Here is a 25,376-nt window from a genome sequence, read left to right on the forward strand (position 1 = left end):
AAATATGAGACTTTATATTTCTTTCTTTAAGATGATGTTTGGTAAATTGGTCCCTTAAATGTTTCTCTCTGTCATTTTTTGGGGATCAAGATTTTATTAAAATATAATGAAAACTGAATCCTTTACTCACTCCCCCTCAGATAACTAATGAATAACCCATACCCCCCCCTATGATTTTGAATCATTTCTGGGGTCCCATGGATATAAGGTTGAGAATGTTAAGATATTTAAGCCTCTTTTTCCTTTCGTACATCTGTAATTTATTTCTACAAGTTAAAATGTTTCCCATTATTTTTATTACAGTGGAAACTATAGGAATATTGAATGTACAAAAAAAAAAAAAAAAAAAAAACAGACTCCCAGTAATTTCACTCACTCTAAATGAAAGAAAGCAGAAAAGGTCTTTCTAATAGAGAATAAAAGACCAACATGAAACCCAAGCATTTTCTGTGGTAAAAGAGCAAGAGACACAACCATAAGAAATATTAGGGAGCAGACTGACAAAGATGAAAAAGTGGAATCTGACATGATAGCAAAAGAATAGAGGAGTTTAATTTTAAAATAACAGTGTGTTCACATCTAATAGAGAGGCTACCAGCATTATTCCCTTTGGTGGTCCCAGAGTCTACTCCTTTGCAGTAATCAATATTAACGTGTGCATACTGAAGACATTTGCTCATCAAGAAAAGACAGGGTGGTTTGATCAAACCATGTTTACAGAATGTGTAATTCATTTTAGATTTTAGAAAGATTTCCATGAACATATAAAAAATGTTCCATGAACATAAATAAACAATGTTACATTGCCAGGACATTTTGTAAATATTAAAAACCCCAAGATATTGTTCTCTCTTACTGTGGTATTTCAGATGCTTGTGATTCGGTATTTTTGCCTGTTTTGCTTAAGTGATTATTGGTGGGTATAAAGGTTCACAACACTATTCCTGTCTGTTCGCCATTGAAGCAAAATCTTCCTTCGGCTAGTAAAAGACTATTTTTTTTGCACAGGCAGACATCTTTCTTGAGCTGCTTTTCTGTCAGCTATGTCTCTTGTGACCCAGAGAACACATTTGCAAGATGACTGACAGGGTTGGTGATATAGTTTGTGGTCAGAAGTAGGGTGACACTTTGAATGTGAATGAGACATAGCAGCTTTTTTTTTTTTTTAAGAGATCGAGTAAAGTGACAGACTTTTATTACCTTTGTGCATGTGAGAAACTAAGGGAGTTCAAATAATTCTTTCCTGGTTTAACAAAGAAAAGTCACAAGTATTTGAACTTTTCAGACAACACAGATGTAAATTTAAGCATTTTAGCAGGGCAATACATTAGAGAATATGACAACCAATTAAAATCAAAGACTGTGGTTTATTCAGATTTACTTTCACAGGATATAACAACACTTCCTAAAATTTGGGTATTTTACAGAACTTCTTTGTTAGAAATTACATTTGCAAGAGCAACAATATATTGCTGAAAAGATTTGCTTTTTTTTTTTTTTTTTGCAGCACTGGGGAAAGAGGAAATATGTTTATACAAAGCCTTGCACATGAATTTTCATAGGAGCTTTATTTGCATTAGCCAAACCCAAATGTCCTTCAACAGGTGAATAAACAATGACTGTGGTATATCCATACAACAGAATTCTACTATGAAAAAATAAAAAGGGAGGAACCATTGGTAATGCAACAACATGGATGAATCTCAAAGAATGAGGCTGAGTGAACAAAGCCAGGCAAAAATGGGTACATACTGTATGATTCAGTTTATATAAAATTCTAGGAAATGCAAACGAAACTCTAGTGAAAGAAAGGAGGTAAATGGCTGCCCAGTGAGGGAAGGGTGGGAGAGAGGAAAGAAGAGGGAAGAAGGGATTACCAAGAGCAACTAGGAGGTGATAGATATGCTCACTGCTTTGATTGTGGGGGAGATTCCACAGATGGATACATATGTCAAAATTTACAAATTACATTCTTTAAGTGTGTGCAGTTTATCGTATGTCAGTTGTACGTCAATAAAACTGTTAAAAAGAAAAAGCAACACAAATCACTCCCTTACATACGTCCTCCACTCCCTTGTTCCTCCCTTCCATAAGGCGCTAGCTTGGCAAAACCACATCGTCTGCCAAATCCGTTCCTACACCAAAGCAGCTATGTCTGGTTGGCAAAAAATAAACAACACTGACTAGCAATGCTTGAAAAGAAGTTGTTTTATAAAATACAGTGTACAGTATGAAGCCAATTTTTGTCCAAAAACTACATCTATGTATAATTTTAGAAAAACATTTGGAAGGTTAGAAACCAAAAAATAAGTGGTGGCTATTTCCTAGTATGTTACAGGTGATTTTTGTTTTCTTGTTTATATTTTGCTGTACAATCTGAATTTTTTACAAGCAGCATTGATTACTTTTATAATCATTAAAACTAAAAAATCGATTTTTATTTTTAGATATTAAAGCTGACTGTCATCTCTATAGGTTGTGTTTGGTATAGCCAAACATTGGACTTGGTAAATACAAGGATTTAGAGGCTGTTTTGGGACTTTTAGAAATGGACTCTACAGCTGGTCTGACATTTTTCCCCATCATTACCCCTCCCATCTCTAGCTAGAAGACGAAATTACAACATTACGACAAGTTTTGTCAGCGAAAGAAAGGCATCTGGTTGAGATAAAGCAAAAACTCGGCATGAACCTGATGAATGAATTAAAACAGAACTTCAGCAAAAGCTGGCATGACATGCAGACTTCCACTGCGTAAGTATGACATCATCACAGTTTTAAAAAATCTATTCAGCCTGCTGTCTCCTCACGATTCTGTTCTGTGTTTTTTGTTTTTTTTTTCCCTACAAGGCTGCCTTGGTACTTGTAGCTAGGAAAAAAATATTTTCTGCAGAAGCAAAGCAAATTGAAATATGAATAGTCATTAAATATGTTGCATATGAAGCAGAATCGATTATGTAACTTCAAATAAAACTTTGTTCACTAAAACTAAAACCCTATTTTCACTCAGACTACTTTCATGGGGTTTTATGGTTTAAATGTTTTCTCTTCTTATACATTTTAAATATTGGTTAAATATATTTTTATTTTTTCATAAAAATTATAAATTGGCAGGTATTTTTTCCTTAGCATACTTGACACTTACTACATATTTTGAGTGTCTCTCAAAAATGGTTGGCAGTTTTAGTACTGATTTGTTAGCAATTGATTCTTTTTAAAAAAAACCTTATACCTCTCATCTTTTGATATGTGCTTTTCATCCTCACTACTCTAGGAAATATTTAGAGCTGGGTTTAGACCCACAGAAATGGTTTTGGCTTTGCTATTATTTTCTTCTTGTCTTGCGTTAGGCAAGGTACAGAATAACCTTGATTATTCTACAATCATACTTTTATTGGATTATTTTTTAAGTTACATGAAGTATTTAACCATAGTGTTACTTTTCTCATGATTTAAAATATTTTGCTTGTGGGGTGGTCTTGTACCAAAGGGAATAAGGTGCCCACATATGTGATATGAATTTTCTTTTAGTGTCTTCGGGGTTAGGGGCTGTTGGGAGATCACAGCGGCTTCCTGTCTTCAGCCCTAACTTCAGTCCTAAATTCCACCATCAAGAAATTGTCATCTTTGGACTGTGCATTTTTCTCCCTAGTGTCTCCCATTGGAAGATAAAGATATTGCATTCCTAATACATAAGTGGGAGTAAGTTTTCCTCTTTCTGGGACTTTTGTCCTAGGCATAGAGAGGCCTGGTAGTAGGAAGAGGTACTCATGATCATCAGTAATTATTTCAGTGTTGCCGGCTGCCACCTTTGCCTGCTGATTCTTAAGAACTAAGGTGTAAGACTGCTCCTGTGTGAAGATGCTCTTTATGCGAGGAGTTCAGATCTAAAAGGAGCCTGAAGTCTCCCCAGGCTGGTTCCTTAGTTTCCGTGTGCCCAGCAGCTCTACTGGCTTCTATGCTTGTGCTCCCCAAGGACTTATCCAGATAGGTTCATGGCGTAGCCCAGAGTAGGGTGGGATGGAGGCAGGCAGCCCGTCAGTCTGTCTCCAGAGGCTAACCAACCTTTCCAACCTGACGATAATTGTGGAAGAAAATAAGAAACTACACACTGATGTGCAGCAATTTAAAAGATATATTGCAATACCAAATGAATAATCTCCTGGAGAGGATAGCTGGATTTTAGGCACTAAATTAAGTAAGTTTTTCCATCAGCAGTTTTGGCCTCTGTCTTTCTACTCTGGCGGCCAATGCTAATGAATGACCCTGACAATGTGAGGCTGAACAATCTCCAGTTCCCGGGGTCTGATCGCCTGTGTATTTAATCCAGGCCGGGGGGCTTCATGTCACACTGATCTGAACTTCCCTCTGGGTTGTAAGAACTGGAAGGACCTTTCTGCCTGGCCCTCCTAATCTGCGAGCCAGGCAGTCTACTTAGTGTAAAGGTTTTTGTTGGGTGAATAGCACAGATGTACTCCCTGGGGTTATGGAGTTTAGGGTCTGGTCAGGAAGAAGAGTTTTGGGGGATTTGTTTGTCTTACAGACAAAGTCATGGACAGAGAGGGGAGAGGATTTGGAGGTCAGACCAAGTGGTTTAAAGGCAGACAATGAGGAAAATAAAGGGGAAAAGTATGACTTTCAGGTCTTTAATGTGAGCTACCGGGTGAGTGTAGGAACTGTTTACTGTGATGAGAAATAGCATGGTGGTTAGGTTCATGGGCTACAGACTTGAGATCATATTGATACCTGTGTCATAGGTAGTGTGGATTCAGTAAGTTAATATCTGTAAAGTCTGTAGGACAGTGTCTGACACTTTATAAGCATGCAGTAATTATTCTCTGTGGTGAGAAAGATTGAGAAACAGGTCTGGAGGAGAGACTTCAGAATTCTGTTTTGGCTATGTGACATCTGAAATGCCCAACAGACAAACAAGTTTATATACTGAGAGGGCAACTCAGTGGAAAAGTTCAAGGCTCAGGTAGCTATGCGGGATTCGTCTGCATATAGATGCCATTGGAAGCCTATATGACTGAATGAGATTTCCTTGGAGATTGTTTAATAGAAACAGATGATCGTGGCCTCACTAACCTCTAGGAGTGAAGAGAACTTTCCTTTGTCGGGAAGAATCAATCCCTTCCTTAAGCAGGAGGCATAAGTCCATCAACCATGTACTTTTGGGAGAGGGTCTTTCTCCGACCCTTTTTTCTTGGATGCCGAGGAAAGGGGGAGGGTCTTCATCATCTGCTGGGAGGAGTGATAGAATCTATTTAACCTCCTGAATGAATTAAACCCCCACTCTGTTAGCGTTCATGATAAGCCCTCCAAGATAAGATCTACACCTCATGTGATGAAAAATTTGATGTAAAGGAATGGTGAGCTGTAGTTGGGTTTGGTTGGGTAGAATCAGATTTCAAGTCACTAAAAAGAATTTTAACTGTCAGAGGTTGTGTGTGATTCCCAGAGGCAATACTTTGCATACTGATTAAGCAATCATGACCTATTTAGTTTGATTTATAATGAAAAGAAAAATCTATGGTATGTTAATGAAAGATCTTGGTATGTTTTAGTCTGCAGCAGAATTCAAATTGGAATAGGGACCAATGATTAGGAGTAATTATGCAGCAGATTGAAATTATTTCCTTTATAGGAAGATCCAGGAATACAGGAATAGGGCAAGGGGTCACTTGTGCCCAAGGTTTGCTGTTTCTGTTGTTTTTGTCATAGTTTTTTATGTGTCTAGGTTTGAGAGAATCTGAGGACCCGCAAAAAAGTCCTTCCCCTTTTATATTTTCTGCTGCCTGTTTCTATTGTCTTTAGGCTTCAAGGAGACATGGGGGGAGGTGGGTGGTTTGGGGGCAAAGAAGGAGGAGAAATTGAATCTCTTCTGTAGGTAGAAGTAGGAATGAGGAAATGCAACTTTGTGGTGGGCTATTCAAAGTGATAGGCTTTATTTATTTAATAAGTGTTCTGCTTTGCTAACCCATGAAATCTCCCCACTGATAACAGCTCTGAATTGTGCCGCAGTTCAAATGGTAGAAGGTTTTGGAAAGGAATTTAAACCATCCCACCACTATTCCATCTTTTTGAAAACTTAGTAACTTCATCTTGTATAAAGAGAAGTAAAAGCCTCACTCTCAGCATTTAAAAAATGCAGTGCTTGAAAATTGAGGTTTAGTTTATGATTTATTTACTCTTTGATTTTGTGCTTCTAAGACTTCCAGGCCATCATGTTCAGGAATGATTATTATCTCTTTTTATGAGAAGCCGTGCAGCACTGTTGAGTTCAGAAGTGCCAGTGAAGATTAAAGACCTAATTTTAAAAGATGTACATACCCAATCTCTCACACAGTTCATTCTTCTTACCATTAGGCTTTCATCTTATTATGCAATTCTTTTTTTTAGATTCAAGTGGTAAATTTATATTTTCATAACATGTTTAGGGAAAAATAATTCTAAATTTTTTTTGTATCTTTGGTGAAATGTTGCATATGTAGCCATTAAAGGATTGCTCTCTTTTAAATCTCATAATAGAAAATATATTCATGCTATAAAATATCTTCTTGTAAAAAGATGCATTTTTAATTTTTTCTTCTTGTTGTGTGTAGAAAAATGCTTTAAGTCAAAACAATTTAGAAGATGACATGCTTTTTCCTTTTGATTCTTAATACCGACTTTCAAATTAGTAAGACATAAAAATTCAACAGAATGCTTTTTATTTGGCTTGGAAAGAAAGACCCTTACCCCACACTACTGAAGGTCCCAGGATTGGTGTGCTGGCCAAACAGCTAACCTGGCTGAGTCTCTGAAAAGTAAAGCCTATTTTCCTGTTGACTTTCATTGCAAAACAGAAAGCTTACTTGTACTCAAAACAACAACAAAAATCTCCCGGTAAACAGTCTTAAATGAGTTAATGCATATGAAGTCCTCAATAAATGTCTGTTGCTGTTGCTATCATGGTTAGACCTTTGCCAAAGAAAGGTTTAGCTTTAGCCCAAGACCAGATGCGAGCTTTGTTGGGAAGTACAGGTCCCTACAGAGCCGTTGTTTGCTGGAATGGCTTCAGAACACACACAGCGAATTTCCCTTCACTCACCTTCTGTGGATCCTCTTCTTAAATCTGTTCAGGAAAGGAAATTTTCAAAATAACCAGAGAGAAGGAAGATGAATGTTTTAGGGGAGACCATGAGATAGAGCTGTGTTGCTTACTATTGCTCTCTTTTGCTTCTAGCTACAAGAAAACACATGAAACCCTGAGTCATGCAGGGCAGAAGGCAACTGCGGCTTTCAGCAACGTCGGGACGGCCATCAGCAAGAAGTTTGGAGACATGAGGTACTGCGGGAAAGAACCGGGGAACAGGGCCAAGCTCTTGGCTTTCTGATTGAAGGGAACATTATCTATTGGCTGGTCTTCTTGACATATTTTTTAAAAATTTTAATAGATAAAAATGTTATATGGCTGACGTTGATTGATTACCAAGATAAATTTTTATATTGGGATGTTTTGCCTAAAGATCAGCTTAGGGGCCTGGTCCTAAAAAATGCCTTTTTCACTAGGACCCAACCTAGTAAAAATAGAAGATAGAGGAGGGAAATTTCAAAAGAATGTAGCACACGCTGAATCTTACTAGCTAAAATTTAAACCATGAGTTACAATATACATTCAGTGGAGCATGCTCTAATAAACTATTCTAGGTGACATATTTTTATACATCCATCTAGTATATTTTTTCCGTGCTAAATACATACATATTTATTCTTTTGTTCCAATAAGGTACCATATAATATATACTTCTGGTAGTTTTCTTTCTTCACTTTATCAATATTTTGTGAATATCTTAATAAATATTTATTACACCTTAGTTTTTAATGCCCTCCTTCATGATACAACACCCTCATTTTGAATGGCTTTATTGTCTTCCAGTGGATAGCTGTAGCAACACTTTCAGACAAATACCTTTGCACATTTTGATTATTTTTACTGTTTCACTATTATACAAAATAAGGGTGAACATCAAGGTTGATTTTGAACTGGGAACCAAAAGTTCTCACGTAGGCACCAGAAAAAAAAATGTAGTGTTGGCCATTTTTATTTTTCATATTATGTACAAGGAAGTTATATACTGTTATTGGTCTTACAGTTTTTGCTTGTTTAAATACCTATCATAGTTTATTTTCAATTTGGTTTATATGCTTTGGGAGATTTTTCTTTAGAAATCAGTTTCATTTTGTCTCTAGAAACTAAATTCATTTTAAAAAAAACTTTTCAAGTACATTTTAAATTTCTTCTTTTTAAAAAAAATCTGTGTATTTCTTTTGCTGGATTCTTAAACTATTATTTTTTTATAAAAAACACAAAGCTTTTGATACCTAGAGGAAAATATTTATCTTTGCATTTTTATATTTACATATGTATATTAGTATCTTAAATTATTTTTTAACTTCAAAAATTGTTGGATTGTGCCCAATATTCATGCACTATCTTAACAACTAGGCATTCGCAAGCCTAGAGTTAAGTAAGGACATGTGCATGCATTTGAGTATATTGTTTTATCTTCATTTTTACTAATACCACCACAACAAAAAGCAATTGAAACTTTTCAGAGGCAGGTGTGATGAACAGGTAAACCTCCTGGATTTTTACTTACCCCTAATTTTATTATAAATAAAATTTGCAGGCCGGGCACAGGGGCTCACGCCTGTAATCCTAGCACTCTGGGAGGCTTAGGCGGGAGGATCGTTTGAGGTCAGGAGTTCGAGACCAGCCTGAGCAAGAGCGAGACCCCGTCTCTACCAAAAATAGAAAGAAATTATCTGAACAACTAAAAATATATATAGAAAAAATTAGCCGGGCATGGTGGCACATGCCTGTAGTCCCAGCAACTGGGGAGGCTGATGCAGGAGGATCGCTTGAGCCCAGGAGTTTGAGATTGCTGTGAGCTAGGCTGATGCCACGGCACTCTAGCCCAGGCAACAGAGCCAGACTCTGTATCAAAAATAAAATAACATAAAATAAATGAATAAATAAATAAAATTTGCAGTCATTTCAATGGCATTATATTATAACATTTATCTAAACTAACTAAATAATCCCTTAAAACATGAAAGACCCTATTACCTGTTATACCTGAGAAAACGTATTTGGCCATGTTTATAAAAATTGTTTCCTACATACTTAGCTGAAATCTTTCACTTGAACTCAGGAAACTCGCCATAATACTGCTGCCTGGAATAGTGTTTCTGCATCTTTAGGGGACCTTACAAACACAGCTGAAGCTTGCTTAGAATACATATTCCCAGGTCATACCTCTCAGATCGTGCCCCAGTACAAGGAGGCCTGGGGTCAAGCCTAGGAATGTGTATATGTTACAAGCTCCCAGGTACTTCAGCTTCACATCAGGTTATGGGGAAGACTTAGCTCCCCTGTTCCTGGGTGTTCTCATTTGTGAAATGGTGATAAGAGTAACAGCATCATGGATTTTTATAAAAGTAGTAGAAGAGAGTCTGGCATGTATTGTGCACTCAATAAATGTTAGTTTTTCTCTTTATCAAGTGACCGTCTCAGTGACAAGGTGACCCCACATCATGGAAATCAGGGGGAGTCCATTCACAGGAGCCCACTGTATTTCATAAAGGCTCCGCTCATTTTTTTTCCAAATAGTAAAGAATGAAGACTGTGTTGCATATATGTAATATGTTGGCATTTGTGTTCATACACTAGTTGAGTATAATATCAAGGCTGTGTTGATTACCTTTCCTTCTGTTTCAGTGTGGCTTTGTTTTAGCATAATGGATAACCTATTTCCCAGGAGTTCCAAACTTTTTATTATTAATAGTTACTACTCCACAGATACAACACTTTCATTATAAACGGTGGCTAAAAACATTGGAAAATGTAGCCTATGTTAATTACTTGAGACTCAAATACAGCCTGAAATATTTTGAAGAGTTTGAAAAATTCAGAGCTATAGTTTTATGTAATATTTTATATTTTTGTATTTCTTTCAAATTATATCTAATATTTGTATATAAATGAGGATAACTCTTGGTGAAAGCAACAAGTTTTGCAAAGAAGTTTTAGTTTTAAATTATGCTAAAACAAGTCATATACATAAAAATGATTTTGAAGTTGCTTAAGTTTAATTAAAAATGCTTAAATAAGAAAAATTAATAAGTTTTGATTTTTTGTTCAAATGAATGTGCCAATTTATAAAATGATAGTGGGGAAATGTTAAAATTTTATCACAGACATTTTATTTTTGGTTAAAAATGTCATCTTATTCCCTTGTGCATTCTGGGACCAAATTTCTGAACTTATTCAAAATGATTGCCAGCAAAATTCAGATACCTTGGAAGAAAAAACATACCTCTCGCTTTTTCATTAAAATAATTCCAATGAATACTTACAGTAAGATTTTGAAAACCGTGTTATAATTTAATTTATATGTTTTGTAAAGATAACTTTCCTGTCCCAAGCTAAGATCTTCAATTTAACTTGATTGTCGTGGAATTGCGTGGTCTTTCTCCATCTGTAAAATAACATCGTTAATGCCTGCCTGACTAGAGTGTTTCCTGCGAAGTTAAAATTAGTTCACATTTATGAAAGCATTCCAAAGACATACAAGCTGTTGGAATCATTTTTATAATAATATCAGCATCTTCGTGGAACTTCTTAGTGAATTTGTTCAAACTGTGATGCAGTGGGGATGAAATGTTTGGAGAACATGCAATTTAATTTATTAGAGTATATATCCATGGGAATAACAGAAGCAAAACTTATAACAAGTTGGCAAAATCATCTGTAAGACACATTAAAAAGTCAGTATAGTCAGAAAAGAGTGGTGAATGGTGTTTCCCAATTTTTGCTTTTGGGGCTCTGGAAAGGGGACTACAGTGGCCTCACGGTGGCTGGGCCATTGCTGTGCCTGCTGTGTGCTAACTGCTCTGCTTCTCTCCCCATGCTGCCGGGCTGCAGGTCGCACTCCATCGGGTAAGCACCGCGGGCTGCGGGTGGGGCTCTGCCCGCTTCCTTGCTGCTCCCTGGATGCCCAGGGCTTGGTGCCCAGGGTTTCTTTCACAGTGTGCCTCCACAGAAAACTCGACTGTCTTGTGCAGACAGTGTTCGTGACCAGAAAAAGATTATAGAGCACCTACTACGTTAGAACTTATTTAAGTACACTTTTATCTCATTGCTGAATCATTTACGCCAGTTTCACTTGCTGAGCAATCTCTTAGGAATCTTTTCTCTGCACCATTTCTTCCTACCTTGGCAGAGGTCCTTAGAATTGAAAGAAGAAAAAAAAGAAGAAGATGACAGTGGAGATTGAGAGTGGTGGATTTTTAAATAAAAATTCTAGAAAGTAAAGTTGACAAACAGAAAATTGTTTTCTCTAGATTGTCTTTTTGTTTTTGTTTTTTTTTTTTTAGATTGTCACATTTCTTTGAATTTCTTATAACTGTTAATTTGTGATGTTTCACTTGCAACTTTTTGTACCTTCTGAAGTTGGAAGGGAGAAAGGTTACCAGGAAAGCACACATGTTAAGAAGTTTGCAATTGTCAGTCCCAGGCCTCTGAATTAAGCCGCTTTCTACCTGGAATCTTATTGTGTACTTTTGTTTACGAATTTTTTTTCTAAGAAAACTGCCTATGTTCACAGAGATGAACAGATTTGGTGATGTTGATGAATTTCTTTTAGTGATGCTTTTAAAATGTAATTTGATGAAATATTTTGCCTAATAGTTTCTAAATGGAGTGTCTAGAGTAAAAACATAAGTATCCCTCAAATTTCTTTGTCCTTCACTTTCTGCATTCTAGTAAAGTGCTGCCCATATGAATGACCTCAGTGGATATTGTCAGGGAAGGGTGGTGACACATTTGATCCCGGACCTTTTAGCTTCTCAGAAAAGAGAAAGCGGGGACGTTGTTGAACTGTGTGAAGGGGGAACCAGCCAGTGCTAGCGCTCAGGGGAATGGATCCATTTTGTTTCCTCTCTCTGCTCAGCCTGATTTCTGAGTAGAACTCGATAGAAAATAACAGGGAATCAATCAGAGGGAAGATGAGTCAGCTACTGTAGGATTAATAGGATGAGAAGGCTGAATCTCTTAAACTTTTCAGGAATGTTTTTTTTTTGCACCATTCCTGACAATCAAACCAGAATGGATGCAGAAGTCCCTGCCCCCACTTTGCCCTACGTGGACTGCATTTGGCTGGTGCATGCTTCCTTGAATGTCTTATGTTAACTACCTGCCTTCCTCTGGACAGTTCCTCTACAATGGAATGATTAGCGTCTGCCTCCTTGACTCTAGTTCCTGGGTGCTGCCCTTCTGTCTCCTTACTGTCTTCCTGAGCAGGAGAAGGGAGTGGAGACCCAGGTCGGGCTTGGAGAGCATGCCCACAGGCTACTGGGCCCACCTGGGGGAAACCAGACATTTCCAGGTTTCCTGGCATAGGGAGCCTGCAGGAAGTAAAATAATATGCAACCGTAGTTCATCTCTTCCTCACGTATACCCTTGAAAGCTGGCTGTGCCCCATTATACCAAAGGAAAACAAGTATCATCTTGTTTGGGTGGGTAGGGAATAGTTCAGATATTTGCAATCGGTGTTTTAGAACTGTGAATGGGGAGTTCTTCATGTACTTATATTGTGCCATCTTCTTTTTTTTTCCCCCTTTAATCTGCTTTTGCCCTGAAGCTACTCCATTCGCCATTCCATAAGTATGCCTGCCATGAGGTAATGTGTGTAAAATATTTTATATAATATTAATGCAAAATGTGTTTCAAGTATTTATTTGTATTTACTTGTGGTTTTTTTTTCCCCTCCTTTATGTGGAAGGAAATTGCTGAAGTGCCATGACCTGCCTCATTCTCTTTTCTATGGTGTTCTGGAGAAAAGGCTGACAGTTCTATAGATGAACAGTGTAATGGGCTTGGGCTTCTGGCCTGACACTCTGGCTTAAATCCAGCCTTTCCTGTGTGACCTAAGACAAGTGAAATAACTATCTCAATCTCCCTTCTCTTATTCATACATTGCAAGAAATGAGACCTACCTCATGGCTGTTGTGAGGCATAAACAAGTAACCTATGTAAAGCACTTAGCACAAGATCTAGAACATTCCAAGCACATTTGCAAAGGTAGAAATATGTTTTCTTATTTGAGAAGGATTAAATGCGAACCTGGGAGAAAGTTTAAATGAAAAGATAGGAGAATGAGAGGGCTAAAGTTCTAGAAAAGATATCATTAGGATTTTTAAGGAAGATACTAAGGTGAGATGTCTGTCGAACAGTAAAGTGTCATTAAAATTACTGGCTGGATGAAAACTTGTGAGAAAGACATACTCAGCCTCAAGTTTGTTTGGCTGAGTAACACAATCGGATAAAATAAAACTAATAGTGATAGTGTATACAGGAAAGAATGTTAGATTGGGAATCAGAAGATGCAGGTTGTAGCCCGGCCCTGTCATGGATTAACTTTGTGGCCTTGGGAGAGTTATCTCAGTGGTATCAGTTTCATCATATTTAAAATAAGAGGCTAGAACCAGATTTACTGCTCTTCCCAAGGTGCTCCCAGAGCCCTAGAGCTGCCTAGAGATCAAGCATATTATACATTGTGGTTTGAATATTATAGAGGGGGTTTCAGTTACTTTAAATAGTTTGAGACCACTGAAGCCAAATTCTTTGCAGTGCTGAAAGTTTGTAGTTGTACATGATTTGATTAAATCTGCTTAAACAGTTTGTCCCTGTTCTCCAGTATACATTCTAGTGTCATTTAATTAGAGGATTGTCTGTTCTGTTATGCGTGATGAAGTCCCTTCTACGCTGGGGTTATTTGGTTAATTGGTTGATTTGGAAATTTAACCACAGTATTTGGTTCTCTGTATTTGGTGGTAAATAGAGTATACATTCAAGAGTGCTTAGTTCATCTTTGAGGACCTTGCTCCTGCTAGCATAAGAACACCCATATTGAGTAGAGTAACGCAAGGGCTCTGAGCTCCTTTATGTCTCAAATTTTAAGTCCAGGTGTCCAAAGAAGGCTTGCAAAAAAATAACATGTGTTTTGTTCTATGAACCAGGAATCCATCTAGTAGTGGCTTATGGGTCAGTCCCCATGAGCTTGCCTGAAGTTAACTTAAAAAAAAAAAAAATGATTTTACTCGAACATATTCTCGAACGTATATCCACCATGGGCGTGTATAGCTGATGGATGACAGGCAGTCACATGGGCAGGCTTGGCCAAACAAAACCTGCAGTGGAAGTGAAGTACCAATAAGTATATACTTTTGAGTCATTCAAGTATAATGTCTATTATATCATCATGAAACAGGTATTCTGGGGGGGTGCTCATGGGAGTTTGACTCATGTTTGAGTCATACACAAGCTTGATGCTTTCCTGGACCCTCTGAGCTCATCATTGCTCATCCCTGCAGCCTGAACGCAGGTGCATTTCCGACCTTGTGGAGTGTCAGAGACTCAGGAGACAATCCCCAACAATGCCAAAGTTCACTAAAAAAAGCCCTATATTCTCTATGTTAGTTGTCTCTTGATAGTATAAGAACCATGCTTCACCCCACACCACACAGTGAAACCCATATTTTATAGCTCTTCTCTTTTATAAAGGAGTTTCATCAGGTCATTCGTCTTATTTTACTTTCTTTGCACTCAAGAGAGAATAACATGTGGCTTATGAAATATAGTGACATTTAGTTGAATTATTTGACCTGAAAATGATGGAGTCCTTGCACTGAAAGCTGACATGGATACAAGAGTTAAGATACATTTAGTTCAGTTCCTGTTTCTTTAGTTGGACTTGGTGATATTTTTAATGTTAGTAATATCATTACACTGTAATATCATGTGGCCAAATCCACTATGGAAAACCAGAAAGCACCAAATGAAATATTTAATGCTTAAAGCAAAAAGATGGTATATGGATCATTGAACACAATGAATGAGCCACACATAAAATGCCAATAGGCTGTTTGGTAAGAGAACAAATAGGTATATCCTCTTTGGGAGGAGAAATACCACATGCTAATAACACCATTTTGATCAGGCATTTGGTAGGTAATTGGGCATATTTCAACTTAAATAATGAAACACCACTTCATGGAAATTGTCAAAATGATTGCTTTTTGAGGCATGGAAAAGAAAAAAAAATGAACCATTTTTCCTTATGCTATTTCTGTCTTGTCTCACATTTGCTGAAATAAATAACTTTAAAATTCCAAGTGGTATAAAACTTAAACATGACATTCTTCATACAGCATTGCTCACTAAAAAAACTGAGGTGGGAAGAGGAAGTGTTGTGATAAAAACAAATTAATTGCTAAATGGAAAATTAAGCTATCTATCACTCCATGCACTCATTGGAAATGATTTACAGTGTACTGTGGAATTATTATAGTTGTATCATTGCCAAATGCTGTATTATTTACTCTACAGTTGAGCGTCTGATGGTTTTACCTGGAAAAATTCCATGTCAGGTTCTGGTTTCTGTACATAAGTTTAAAATGTGGTAGGTGGAGGTGGCGCACACACAGGTAGCTCTGGTGCAGAGGTGATGTTTACAAATAAGAGCAGAAAACCAAACAGCATGGTTGCTAAGACAGCTAGGTCTTTAGAGCTGACCTCTCTTTTTTTGTTATTTTAGGAATTCTCCTACTTTCAAATCATTTGAGGAGAGGGTTGAGACAACTGTCACAAGCCTCAAGGTACAGATGAAGTGAATTCTGTGTGAGTGGGTCCATTGAATCAGGACAGTGTAGTCATTGCTGCCATTAGTTCCAAAGGCAAGGCAGGGCCACCAGCATTCTGTTCAGCCAGGAAGGCAGACCTGCGTAAAGTTGGACCTTTTTCTTCACATATAAACCTACAAATAAAACCAGTACCGAATAGTGTTCCTGTATCCTTAGAGTTGTTTGTGTAAACCATTCAAGGATGAATTGTTTGTAAAAGTGAATTGGAGTTTGTGTTTACCCCTTAATCTCTTTTTGCTATGCCCTCAACAGTAGATATGTGAGAGATGATTGTGGAGAGGATAAGCCTATATAAATTCTGAATTTAGAGTGTGAGTAAAGTTCAGTAACAGCCCAGAGCTCCTGTGGTTTGGACATGGACCAGCAAAAACAAACCTGGTACCGTGTATTATACCGCCATCCAATACCTGTCAGCTTCCCAGACTTAATCACTGAATTCACATACTGAGCACAGCACAGTATGGTTATCGTGGAGGGAAAATTAAGCAGAATCACAAAATGCATTTTATAATCATGCATTTGATCCCTGGGTATAAACTGAAAATATACCTAGTACATGGTAGATGTTAAAAAAAAAATTCACTAGGTATATTGTTTGAGCATAGGTAAGTTAGTCTACAGAGGAAAAAGCAAAAATAAAATCAGTCTAGCCTTAAAATGTATGGAACTTTTAAAACCAGAAAAATCACTAAAACTATTTAATTCTAAGATCATTTTTTAGAAGTCTATCACCTAAACAATGACTTAATTACATCTTGATGTCATTATCACTATTTTGTATACAATCTATTTCTCTATTGTACTGTTACTGGGAAAATTAAGAATATACATGATCTTTAAACCAGATCAAAAGCCACCACATGTATATGCTGATTATTCAGCTTCTTCTGAACATTTTCACATGTGCTGCCTGACAGTGTATGTGAGCCTGTAAATTACTCCTTATTAGAGGTCCCAGATGCTCTTATTAATTTGGATCTGGGGGGTCTTTCTCTGAGGGGAGGGTCTTTAACCCAGTCTTCTACTTCTACTATATTAAGCCTTTGATCAGGTGTTTAAGGCCCAAGAATGAAATTATTACTCAGAGTTTACCATGCCTTCATTGGTTTCATTCACCAGCAGTTTCTAGTTGTGCAGTTTCACTGTTTGTCAACATCATCACTTACTGAGTGTGCAGAAACCAGTAGGAGCCATTAAATTGCCCCACTGATAGGGAAATTTTTTTAAAGGGAGGGGCATGCAATGTTGTAGACATTTCTCTTGGTGGAGTATCAAAACAAAAGGCTCCAAAATCCCAGGAGTCAGTTTCTCAACGTTTGGTTTTCAGCCTAAAACCACCTGAGGAGGATGGATTCTGTTACCTGTTAGACAAGTTCTGACATAGGAAAAGCTGTACTTTTTAGGTTTTCATTAGAAGATGATAAGAAGAAACAAAAGAAGAATAAAGAGCAACCTATTTTCATTTACTTTTAGGAAAATGGTAAGCTCATGGCTCACATATGACTTAAGTGTTTGATCCACACTCCTGGCCTCTCACTTTCTCACCTCATCAGGATGGAAGGTATAGAGCCAGCCTCCTCCTTCAGACGTGCACATAAATAACTCAGCCCACCGGACACTGGCCTTTGTCAAGACCTACTGAGAGCAGATTCCATGCTTGTTTGACTGTCCGTGGTTTCATAAGACTCACATCCCACACACCTCCCATCTCACAGCCAACGCTTAATTCCTCTTTCTCTGCCCACCCAGACAATGGAGAATAGCTGATAATCATGCTTTGTCTAACACCTCCCACTTCCTCAATAATTAAAAATTTCTCATTCCTTTTTTCCTCTCTAGACTAAATAATAGATGTGTTTAACCCTTCTTCATATAGCTTATATTCTGCCGCTACTTTTGTGTTCTAAATCTAAATCCAAAATTTCTATTGTTCTTCAATTATGGATCCTTAGGCTATTTTCTGCTGAGGGAGTGACCATGAATCAGTAAGGATGAGAGGAGTCCCTTGTAGGTCTGTGTGCTGCATTTCCATTCACACGCCCTGCTTTAAGCTTGATTTTTTTAAAACGCCACTGATAGGGAACCATGGCCATATGTGTTCTGTGAGAAATAATCTTTTGCTATAAAGTGAGGCCCACTCCTGCCATCTTCTCACTCAGTCAGTCACGTACCGTGTGGCCTGGCAGTTGTGGCAAATCAATTGTTCTTCCTTTGTACCCAATTCTGTCGATAGTTTGTTTTCCCATGAAAAACTTTCCAATCCTAGGAAATTTACTTCTGCCTACGCCCTTGCATTGTATTAATTGACGACACCTCAGCTGGTGTCACCTGTACTGTTTCATCCAAAACAAACAAGCAGATGCAGAACCAACTCCCATGAAACCACATTTGGTATGTTCTGTCATGTTCCAGTGAATCATGAGCAACTGCGTCCCTTCCAACCATTGTGCGTCCATGTCAAGCAGATCGTACTTTTAGTACACCTGCTTTTTGATGAATATATTGCATGGCCTGAATCAACACCTTAATTAAAAAAGGCAAGATACATTGTACTATTTGTTTCTTTGTGTCTTCTCAATCAGCTATTTTATTATGAGAGATTAGGAAGCCCAACTCAGCAATTCAAACGAAATTTTATGCAAAGAACAATTTTGGGGACAAAGTGACAAGTTCTCGGATGGAAAACCATTATGAAGGGGAGGGATCAGGGTTCAGGAGAGGTTTATTGTTCACATCTTTGAGTAAGCAGGTCCTTGCCTAAAGTACTGCAGTAGGCGTTCATTAAATCGGCATGGTTAGGAAACCCTTTTATTCCATCCCATCTTTGCCAAATTGATTTCTTTCAAAGCAGTTCCCTCCTTCTTTATTTTACTATTGTTTTGAAAAAGAAAATCAAGAAGTGGGAGAGAAGAATGAAACAAAGCCCAGAAGAAAACATCAGTAATCGGTATTTGCCTGATTCAACATTGTACATGATTTCTATTGCAAAAGAGCACTTGAATAAAAAGAGAAAAGAGAGAGTATGGGAACTGTTAATACAGTAGATTACATTGAATTAATCTTACTTGCTTCTCTCAGGAAAGAAAGAAGCACAGTGAAACACCACATAGTTGAGAGTATCCCTTCCCGCCTCTCCCCAGTGCTAAGAGAACAGAGTGGAGGAGGACCGGTGCTCTATGCCAGAGGTCCACAAACTGAGCCAAACCCAGCTGTCACCTACTTTTGAATGACTCGTAACCTGAGAATGATTTTTTTTTAATGGTTGAAAGAAAGCAAAAGAAAATATTTGTGACATGTGAAAATTAAATAACATGCAGTTCACATTTCCCTGTCCGTACATATCTTATTGAAACACAGCCGCGCTCATCTACTTCCATACTGTCTGCGGCTGCCGTCTACAGCAGCCGACTTGCGTGTCTGCATCGGAGACAATGTGGTTCCCGAACCTGAAACATGTACTATCTGGCCCTTCGCGGACCACAGGCAGAGGGGAAAAATTCAATTTAGTGATTGAATTTAAGAGGCAGAGACAGATTTTAGTGACAATTGGAGAAAAGTGTTTGTTTTGTAATGACAAAACTGCTTTGAAATGCTGTTTTAAGTTTTTAAAAGGGCAGGCCAAGTGGCACGGACACATTCCCCAGGGTTGTTCAGATGTCTGCCAGTGATCACTTTGGGGACAGTGAGGTGCAGAAATCAGTTGGCAATAGCAACATTATCTATTCTGTATCTTCCCTTTCTTCAAAGTGTTTTTCCACGTTGTGAAAAACAATGGAAGGGGAAGGCTAATGTGATTATTAACAAAACTTGCATTAAGCATTTTGGTCCATTAAATATTCTTTTGAAGGGCTTTCAATAAGGGTATTCTTCAAGATACTTAACCATATTTTTAAATTATAAGTTGATTTCTTCATGTTTCTATTCTTGGTCAATAACAGGTACCAAGAAGAGAGTCTTGTAAAGCATCGTAACTTTGCATTTTAAGGGATACTCCTACTATAAAGGCAATGGCCTAGAAGGTTGTGAAATTCCCAGTGCTTAAGACTTGTTCCCTCTCCAACTTTCAAAGCAGAGACCAGAAATTATGTTCCACTGAGCCACTCTGCCTTTTCAAAAGGCATTTGTCAGAAATCCACATTGCCTTGCTAACTCGCAAGTAGAAAACCTAAGTTTAAGTTGCTTAAGAGTGTTTATACATTTGTACATTGGAGGAATTAATCTAAAATCTAGTTCAATTTTCATTAGATCAGTTAGTTCTCTGGGTGAGTGGGGGTAGATGTTGCAAGTCCTCAGATCTGAAGGGACTGGAGTCTTGGAGGTAGAAGAGATAAAGAGAGCATTGCTAAAACTGTGCAAAATTAATGTTTGGAATCCTCTCCCAAAACCCAATTATGAATGACATTCTAGCACTCTGCCAAAAGGAAACTAACTTCTCTAGATTGTTTTTCCTCTAAAAAGTATTCCTGAATTTGAAAGTAATCAAACGTTTGGCATTCTTATAAAAATATTACAAAAATGATAGGGAAGGACTAACTGCATGTTTGCATATCTGCTCGTTTCAGACGAAAGTAGGTGGGTCCAACCACAGCGGAGGCAGTTTTGAGGAGGTCCTCAGCTCCACGGCCCACGCCAGCGCCCAGAGCTCGGCGGGAGGCCCCCGGCGGGCGGAGGAGGAGGAGCTGCAGTGCTAGGTGCAGCCAGCCTGGGCCGCGTCCACAAACCAGCCGCTGCCCGGCCCGTCCCTGCCCGTGCATATCCAGATATGAAGACCAAAATCCCGCTGGGAAAAACCCAGGCCTTGACGTTAAAATGGCCTCTCCAGAAAGTTTAATAAAATGATTTCCATTTGTATTTGTGTTGACGATGGACCACTTAACCATCACACATCAGTATTCATATATTGTCATCTTTTAAAATGTCCCACCTTGAGCAGGTACACGATTGGTCATCACTCTTGTCTGTGCCATTCAATGTATATTTTCCAAACATGTAACTACTATTTGCTTTGATCTTTGCTTGGCCGCCTTTGCGATGTGCATGTCCTCGAAGGCTGAGTGAACCGTGGGGATCGACAGGATGGAGCTCTTCATGACTGTGTCCAGCAAGTGGGTGACTTACCACAAATCCCATCTAACTACTTGTGATCTCCTGCCCCTACATCAATTATGTCTGTTTATTTAAGCAATTAAAATAATTGATTTTAATGATGACTTTGAATTCTTAATTCCTTTAAGTCTTCAGGGCTATCAATGACCTTAAAGGTTGGTAGGTATGATGCTACAGATGCTATCTGAAATGAATTTATGTTAATTTGGTGAACGTGGGAGGATATGAAAGTAAATATAACCTCAGCTACTCTGAGGATAGCTAGGATGTTAAAATAACCTCTAATTCTACAATTGTCTCCTATATACATAGAGTAGTAGTCACTCAGGTAGGGGATAGCTACAAAATGGGAGAAGCAGAGTTCTGCAACCCTTTCCAGCAGGCAGATCGTTCACATGCATGAAAATATCTCGTTTTTATTAATCTGTTCAGATTTCTGCAGTAACTTTTAGCTTCCACATTATTTGCCTCTCATTTCTTCTTCAAATTGGGAACATACATTTGTTATTAGGTAGCAGGGATATAGCCTAAAGATACATTTGTAAAACATACACTGAATGAAAAAAATCACCATTTTAAAAGTCCATATAACAAACATATTTGTTAGTATGTTAACTGTTTATTTTTTGTACTTATTATTAAATAGAAGTACCTATGTATGACATTATGAAATCAAGCCCATCTGAAAAATTCTCTTCTAATTAACAGAGCACGACAATCTGTATAATCTGTACACCTAACTGAAAATCAAGCTGGTTCAGGGCCACATACCTTCTGAGGCCTGGAATCTTAGCAGAGGGAACGCGGCTGTAAACTTGAACCGGTGTGGACAAATGTAGGCAACAAAGCCCGCCAGCAGGGATGTGGGCATTCTCCCTAACTCGTCCTTCCAGCCTGTTGGTGCCTAGCTGGGCTGGTGGGCTGTGGGGGCTCGCCCACTGCAGCGTGCAGGTACTCAGTCCCTCTGTGCCCGACTTGCAGCTGCCAGGGGAGTCTGAAATGGTCAGCTTTTGCAAACTTGCTGTCACCTTTGTGACCACATTCAGCACACGTGCATTGTATTAAATAAGGCAGAATTGTGGTACTTTAAACAAATATCTTCATTCACCAACCAATTTCTGCACACAATAGTCTGAGCCTTACAACCTGAAAACACAGTGTTAACATTGGATAGAACTGATTAACAGGGCTGCAAAAATAAATCAAGCTTCCAATACATGTTAGCTATTTATCTTATTAAACCATTCATCACAATTCTGATTTCATCAGTTTGGTAAAAAGCATACTCACAGCACCTCTATTCGTCTAAAGGCTTTTTATTATTCACTCTGACCTGGGAGGGACATTCATAATGGCCCTGATATGAGTGCCCTTTTTTCCTTTTGTTATAAGATGCACACCACACCACTTAGATTGGAGTAATCAAATCAGTCGTTAGTAGAAGGGTAGTCTTACCTAGATTAGGCAGTAAACCTAGTCTTAGTCTCACTACCTCATTACCAAGAACTGCCTATTTCTCCCTCATTTTGCACGTGCAAGTTAATCCTAATTTCACTGGCTGCTGAGTTCCTCAATTCTGTCCAGCTGGGCTCAGTTCACAGGCAGTAAAGTGTTTCACAGGTGCTAAAAAGTATTTGCACACAATGGACATAAACTTTTGCTAACAAACCAAAATGACTTCAGGTCAACATCATTTATATGAAAGGATACTTCAACCAAAAATGTACAGTTGACCCTTGAACAACATGAGTTTGAACTGCAAGGGTCCACTTATATGTGGATTTTCTTCCACTTCTGCCCCCAGAGACTGCAAGACCAACCCCTCCTCTTCCTTTCCTTTCTCAACCAACTCAATATGAAGATGACAAGGATGAAGACCTTTATCATAATCCCCTTCCACTTAATGAACAGTAAATATATTTTCTCTTCCTTGTGATTTTCTTAATACTTTATTTAGTTTGTTTTATTGTAAAATACAGTCTGTAATACATATAGCATACAAAATATGCATTGACTCCTTATCGGTGAGGTTTCTGGTCAACAGTAGGCTATTAGCGGTTAAGTTTTGGGAGAGTCAAAATGTATACTCAGATCTTCAACTGTGCAGGCCCTAACCCCTGTGTTGTTCAAGGGTCAATATTTCAACCATCACAAATTCCAATGTGATTACAAAATAAACTGACTTTTAAAAAAGTAAGCCATTCTGTTAATTTACTGCTTTTTAATACCGTTGCTATGAAAGAAAATATCTATAAATTTACAAGGCTATGTTATCTTACAACTCACATCTCATAAAGATTATGACTGTTGGCAGGTCATGTCAGCAAAGCAATCTACATCTTACTCTAAATTACATTACCTTAGAAATCTGATCTTGAACCATGGAAAACAGAACAAAACGCATGCTTTCGTATGGAATGGCATGATACACTGCACCATCAACAGTGGCGACAGAACCCAGGAATCTAAGCTGCTCTTCTGCCACTGTTCATTGTTCCAGAATCACCTGCCAGCTTTGGAAGTTGTTGAACTTCACTATAAAATGATGCATAAGGTTGTAAATTTCAGCCCCATCACCCTCTCTCACTTAGTATCAAATTGGAGTGGGAGTGGGTATGAAAAAGGAAGGTGATAGTAATGTAAAAAAAATGATTTAATATGAAATGTGAAACAACATCATCAAACCTGGCATTCAAATATAATTTCAAACTATGATAATATTTGGCAAAATCTTATGGCTACTTTTGATAACTAGGAATGGTAAAACTCTTCATGCTACATTTCTACTTGAAATGTATATACCATAGAGCGTATATATCAAGGCACACCAAAAATAACGTAAGTCTCTCACAGAAATCATCCCATCTCACCTTTGAATATGAAGACTGGAAAATTACTTAAATAAAAATTCCGAGTACAGATGATGCTTTTTCACAAAGCACTTCATCAGTCATTTGCCCCAGAGCATATATCACCACTACATGGCTTTGAGATGACTCAACATTTTTCAAATACAAAGGCATTGAGAATTATGTAACAGCTGGTGAAATGCCAGTCTACAGGGGAAAAATAATAACAAGGACTTCTTTTTTGTGAGTTCAGCCCCAAAATAATTATTTACTCTGCATTATAATTATAGGGTTTGTTATTCAGAAGACCTATTCCAGGCAAGTAGCAGGTATCTTCCAACAGAAAAAAAAAATTCTTTTTTTTAAGTATTAATACTTAAATCCTTGTAGACAATGCTAGTTGATTCAATAGCTATCTTCTTTTATTGATCTTCATTTCGTTCTTTTCTTATTAAATGGGATTTTGTTTATAGCACTATTACATTTTTTTCTTTCTGTTTTTAAAAATGTATGACTTCAGGAAGGAATATTTAGGACTAATTGAGAACTCCTACTTGGTAGGTGGATGATAAACTGAAATAATGAGTCATTGACTAGCATTGACTAGTATAAAGTCTGAGGCAATAGTGCCTTCCAAAGTCTCTCCGTGAACTGTGTTGGCTATTTATGAAAACTACTGCAGACAACATTCAAAATAAAACTCCAGGGCCACAGAAAGCCTTCTGGTTATAAATACTTAAACTTTATCTGGGGTTATTTTGTGTGCATGTTTTCATGCCAGGAGAAAAAGACTCCACAATACTGATAGATAGGAGTTGTTTTCCTACTAACCATATCTCCAATGATAATCAGACTTAGCACTCTTTTTGCTTTTCAATACAGAGCAACTATATGTACACGTGTGTTGCTTCTGAAGAGATCATGCACCTTGCTTCCTGCAGATTGGGTATCCATGGATACTGCAAAGGGTTTCCAAAGAAACGCTGCCTATAATTTACCATGCCAGCCGCAAAAGTCTTCTTCAAATGGAAAATGACATTTGAATTAAAGGGACAGGCATCATTGTGCCACACCAGAATACTGGTGTAAATGAATGGCCTCCCTTTACACACTATTAAATGGTTGGGCATCCTTTAAAGTCAAGCAGAGGTGAACTGTTTTATCTATAGAAGGGAAATGAGGGTTGATGCATGGCCTACATGAGGCTCAGTTGACCCCTGTGATTTATATATATTTCTCACCTGGTGATAAATGTTCTTATAATGAAGGTCTCAAGATCTGTAAACCAGACAGAGGATAAAACCACAGAGGAAGACAAGTGGCATTTGAAATTATATGCCCTAAATTATATCCCTAAATGATAAAAAAGGATTTAGGGGAGTTTGTTAGCAGGTTTACAAGCCTATGATGGGGGCCTGAAGCAGAGACAGTGAAATTCAAACTCTGGCTCAAGAGAGCGACAGCCTGAGTGAGGCAGCATTTCATCTGCGGAGACCACACATAACTAATGTGTTTTCTCTTCTGGATTCTTATCACCAAGTCAGCCGAACAATCTGTTCTTAAAAGAAAAATCATGATTAAATTTTCTATTGTTCACTGAATCTGGCCTTTGGGGATGTAGGTTATTAGGTCAGAATAAGATGATTTAAAATCTCCAATAAACATTCCAAAG

The 25,376-nt window shown here is 37.9% G+C and overlaps 1 protein-coding gene across 8 annotated transcripts in view; it reads left to right on the forward strand.

Moving 5' to 3' along the window:
- TPD52L1 (TPD52 like 1) overlaps positions 1-20,953 on the forward strand; it is a 78,272-nt gene extending 57,319 nt beyond the window's left edge. For 2 of the 8 annotated variants that reach the window (XM_045544291.1, XM_045544294.1), the window contains exons 3-8: positions 2,605-2,753; positions 7,228-7,329; positions 10,972-10,986; positions 12,689-12,727; positions 15,644-15,704; positions 20,312-20,953. In XM_045544291.1, coding sequence (XP_045400247.1) covers positions 2,605-2,753; positions 7,228-7,329; positions 10,972-10,986; positions 12,689-12,727; positions 15,644-15,704; positions 20,312-20,440 — 495 coding nt within the window. In that variant the 3' untranslated portion in view covers positions 20,441-20,953. Of the gene's footprint in view, positions 1-2,604; positions 2,754-7,227; positions 7,330-10,971; positions 10,987-12,688; positions 12,732-15,643; positions 15,705-20,311 lie in introns of those variants that run through there. The other 6 variants (XM_045544292.1, XM_045544296.1, XM_045544297.1 and 3 more) reach the window with 6 other exon arrangements.
- The last annotated feature ends 4,423 nt before the right edge of the window (positions 20,954-25,376 follow it).

This window comes from Lemur catta, chromosome 2, assembly GCF_020740605.2.
Source record: "Lemur catta isolate mLemCat1 chromosome 2, mLemCat1.pri, whole genome shotgun sequence".
In the NCBI taxonomy this organism is placed as follows: domain Eukaryota; kingdom Metazoa; phylum Chordata; class Mammalia; order Primates; family Lemuridae; genus Lemur; species Lemur catta.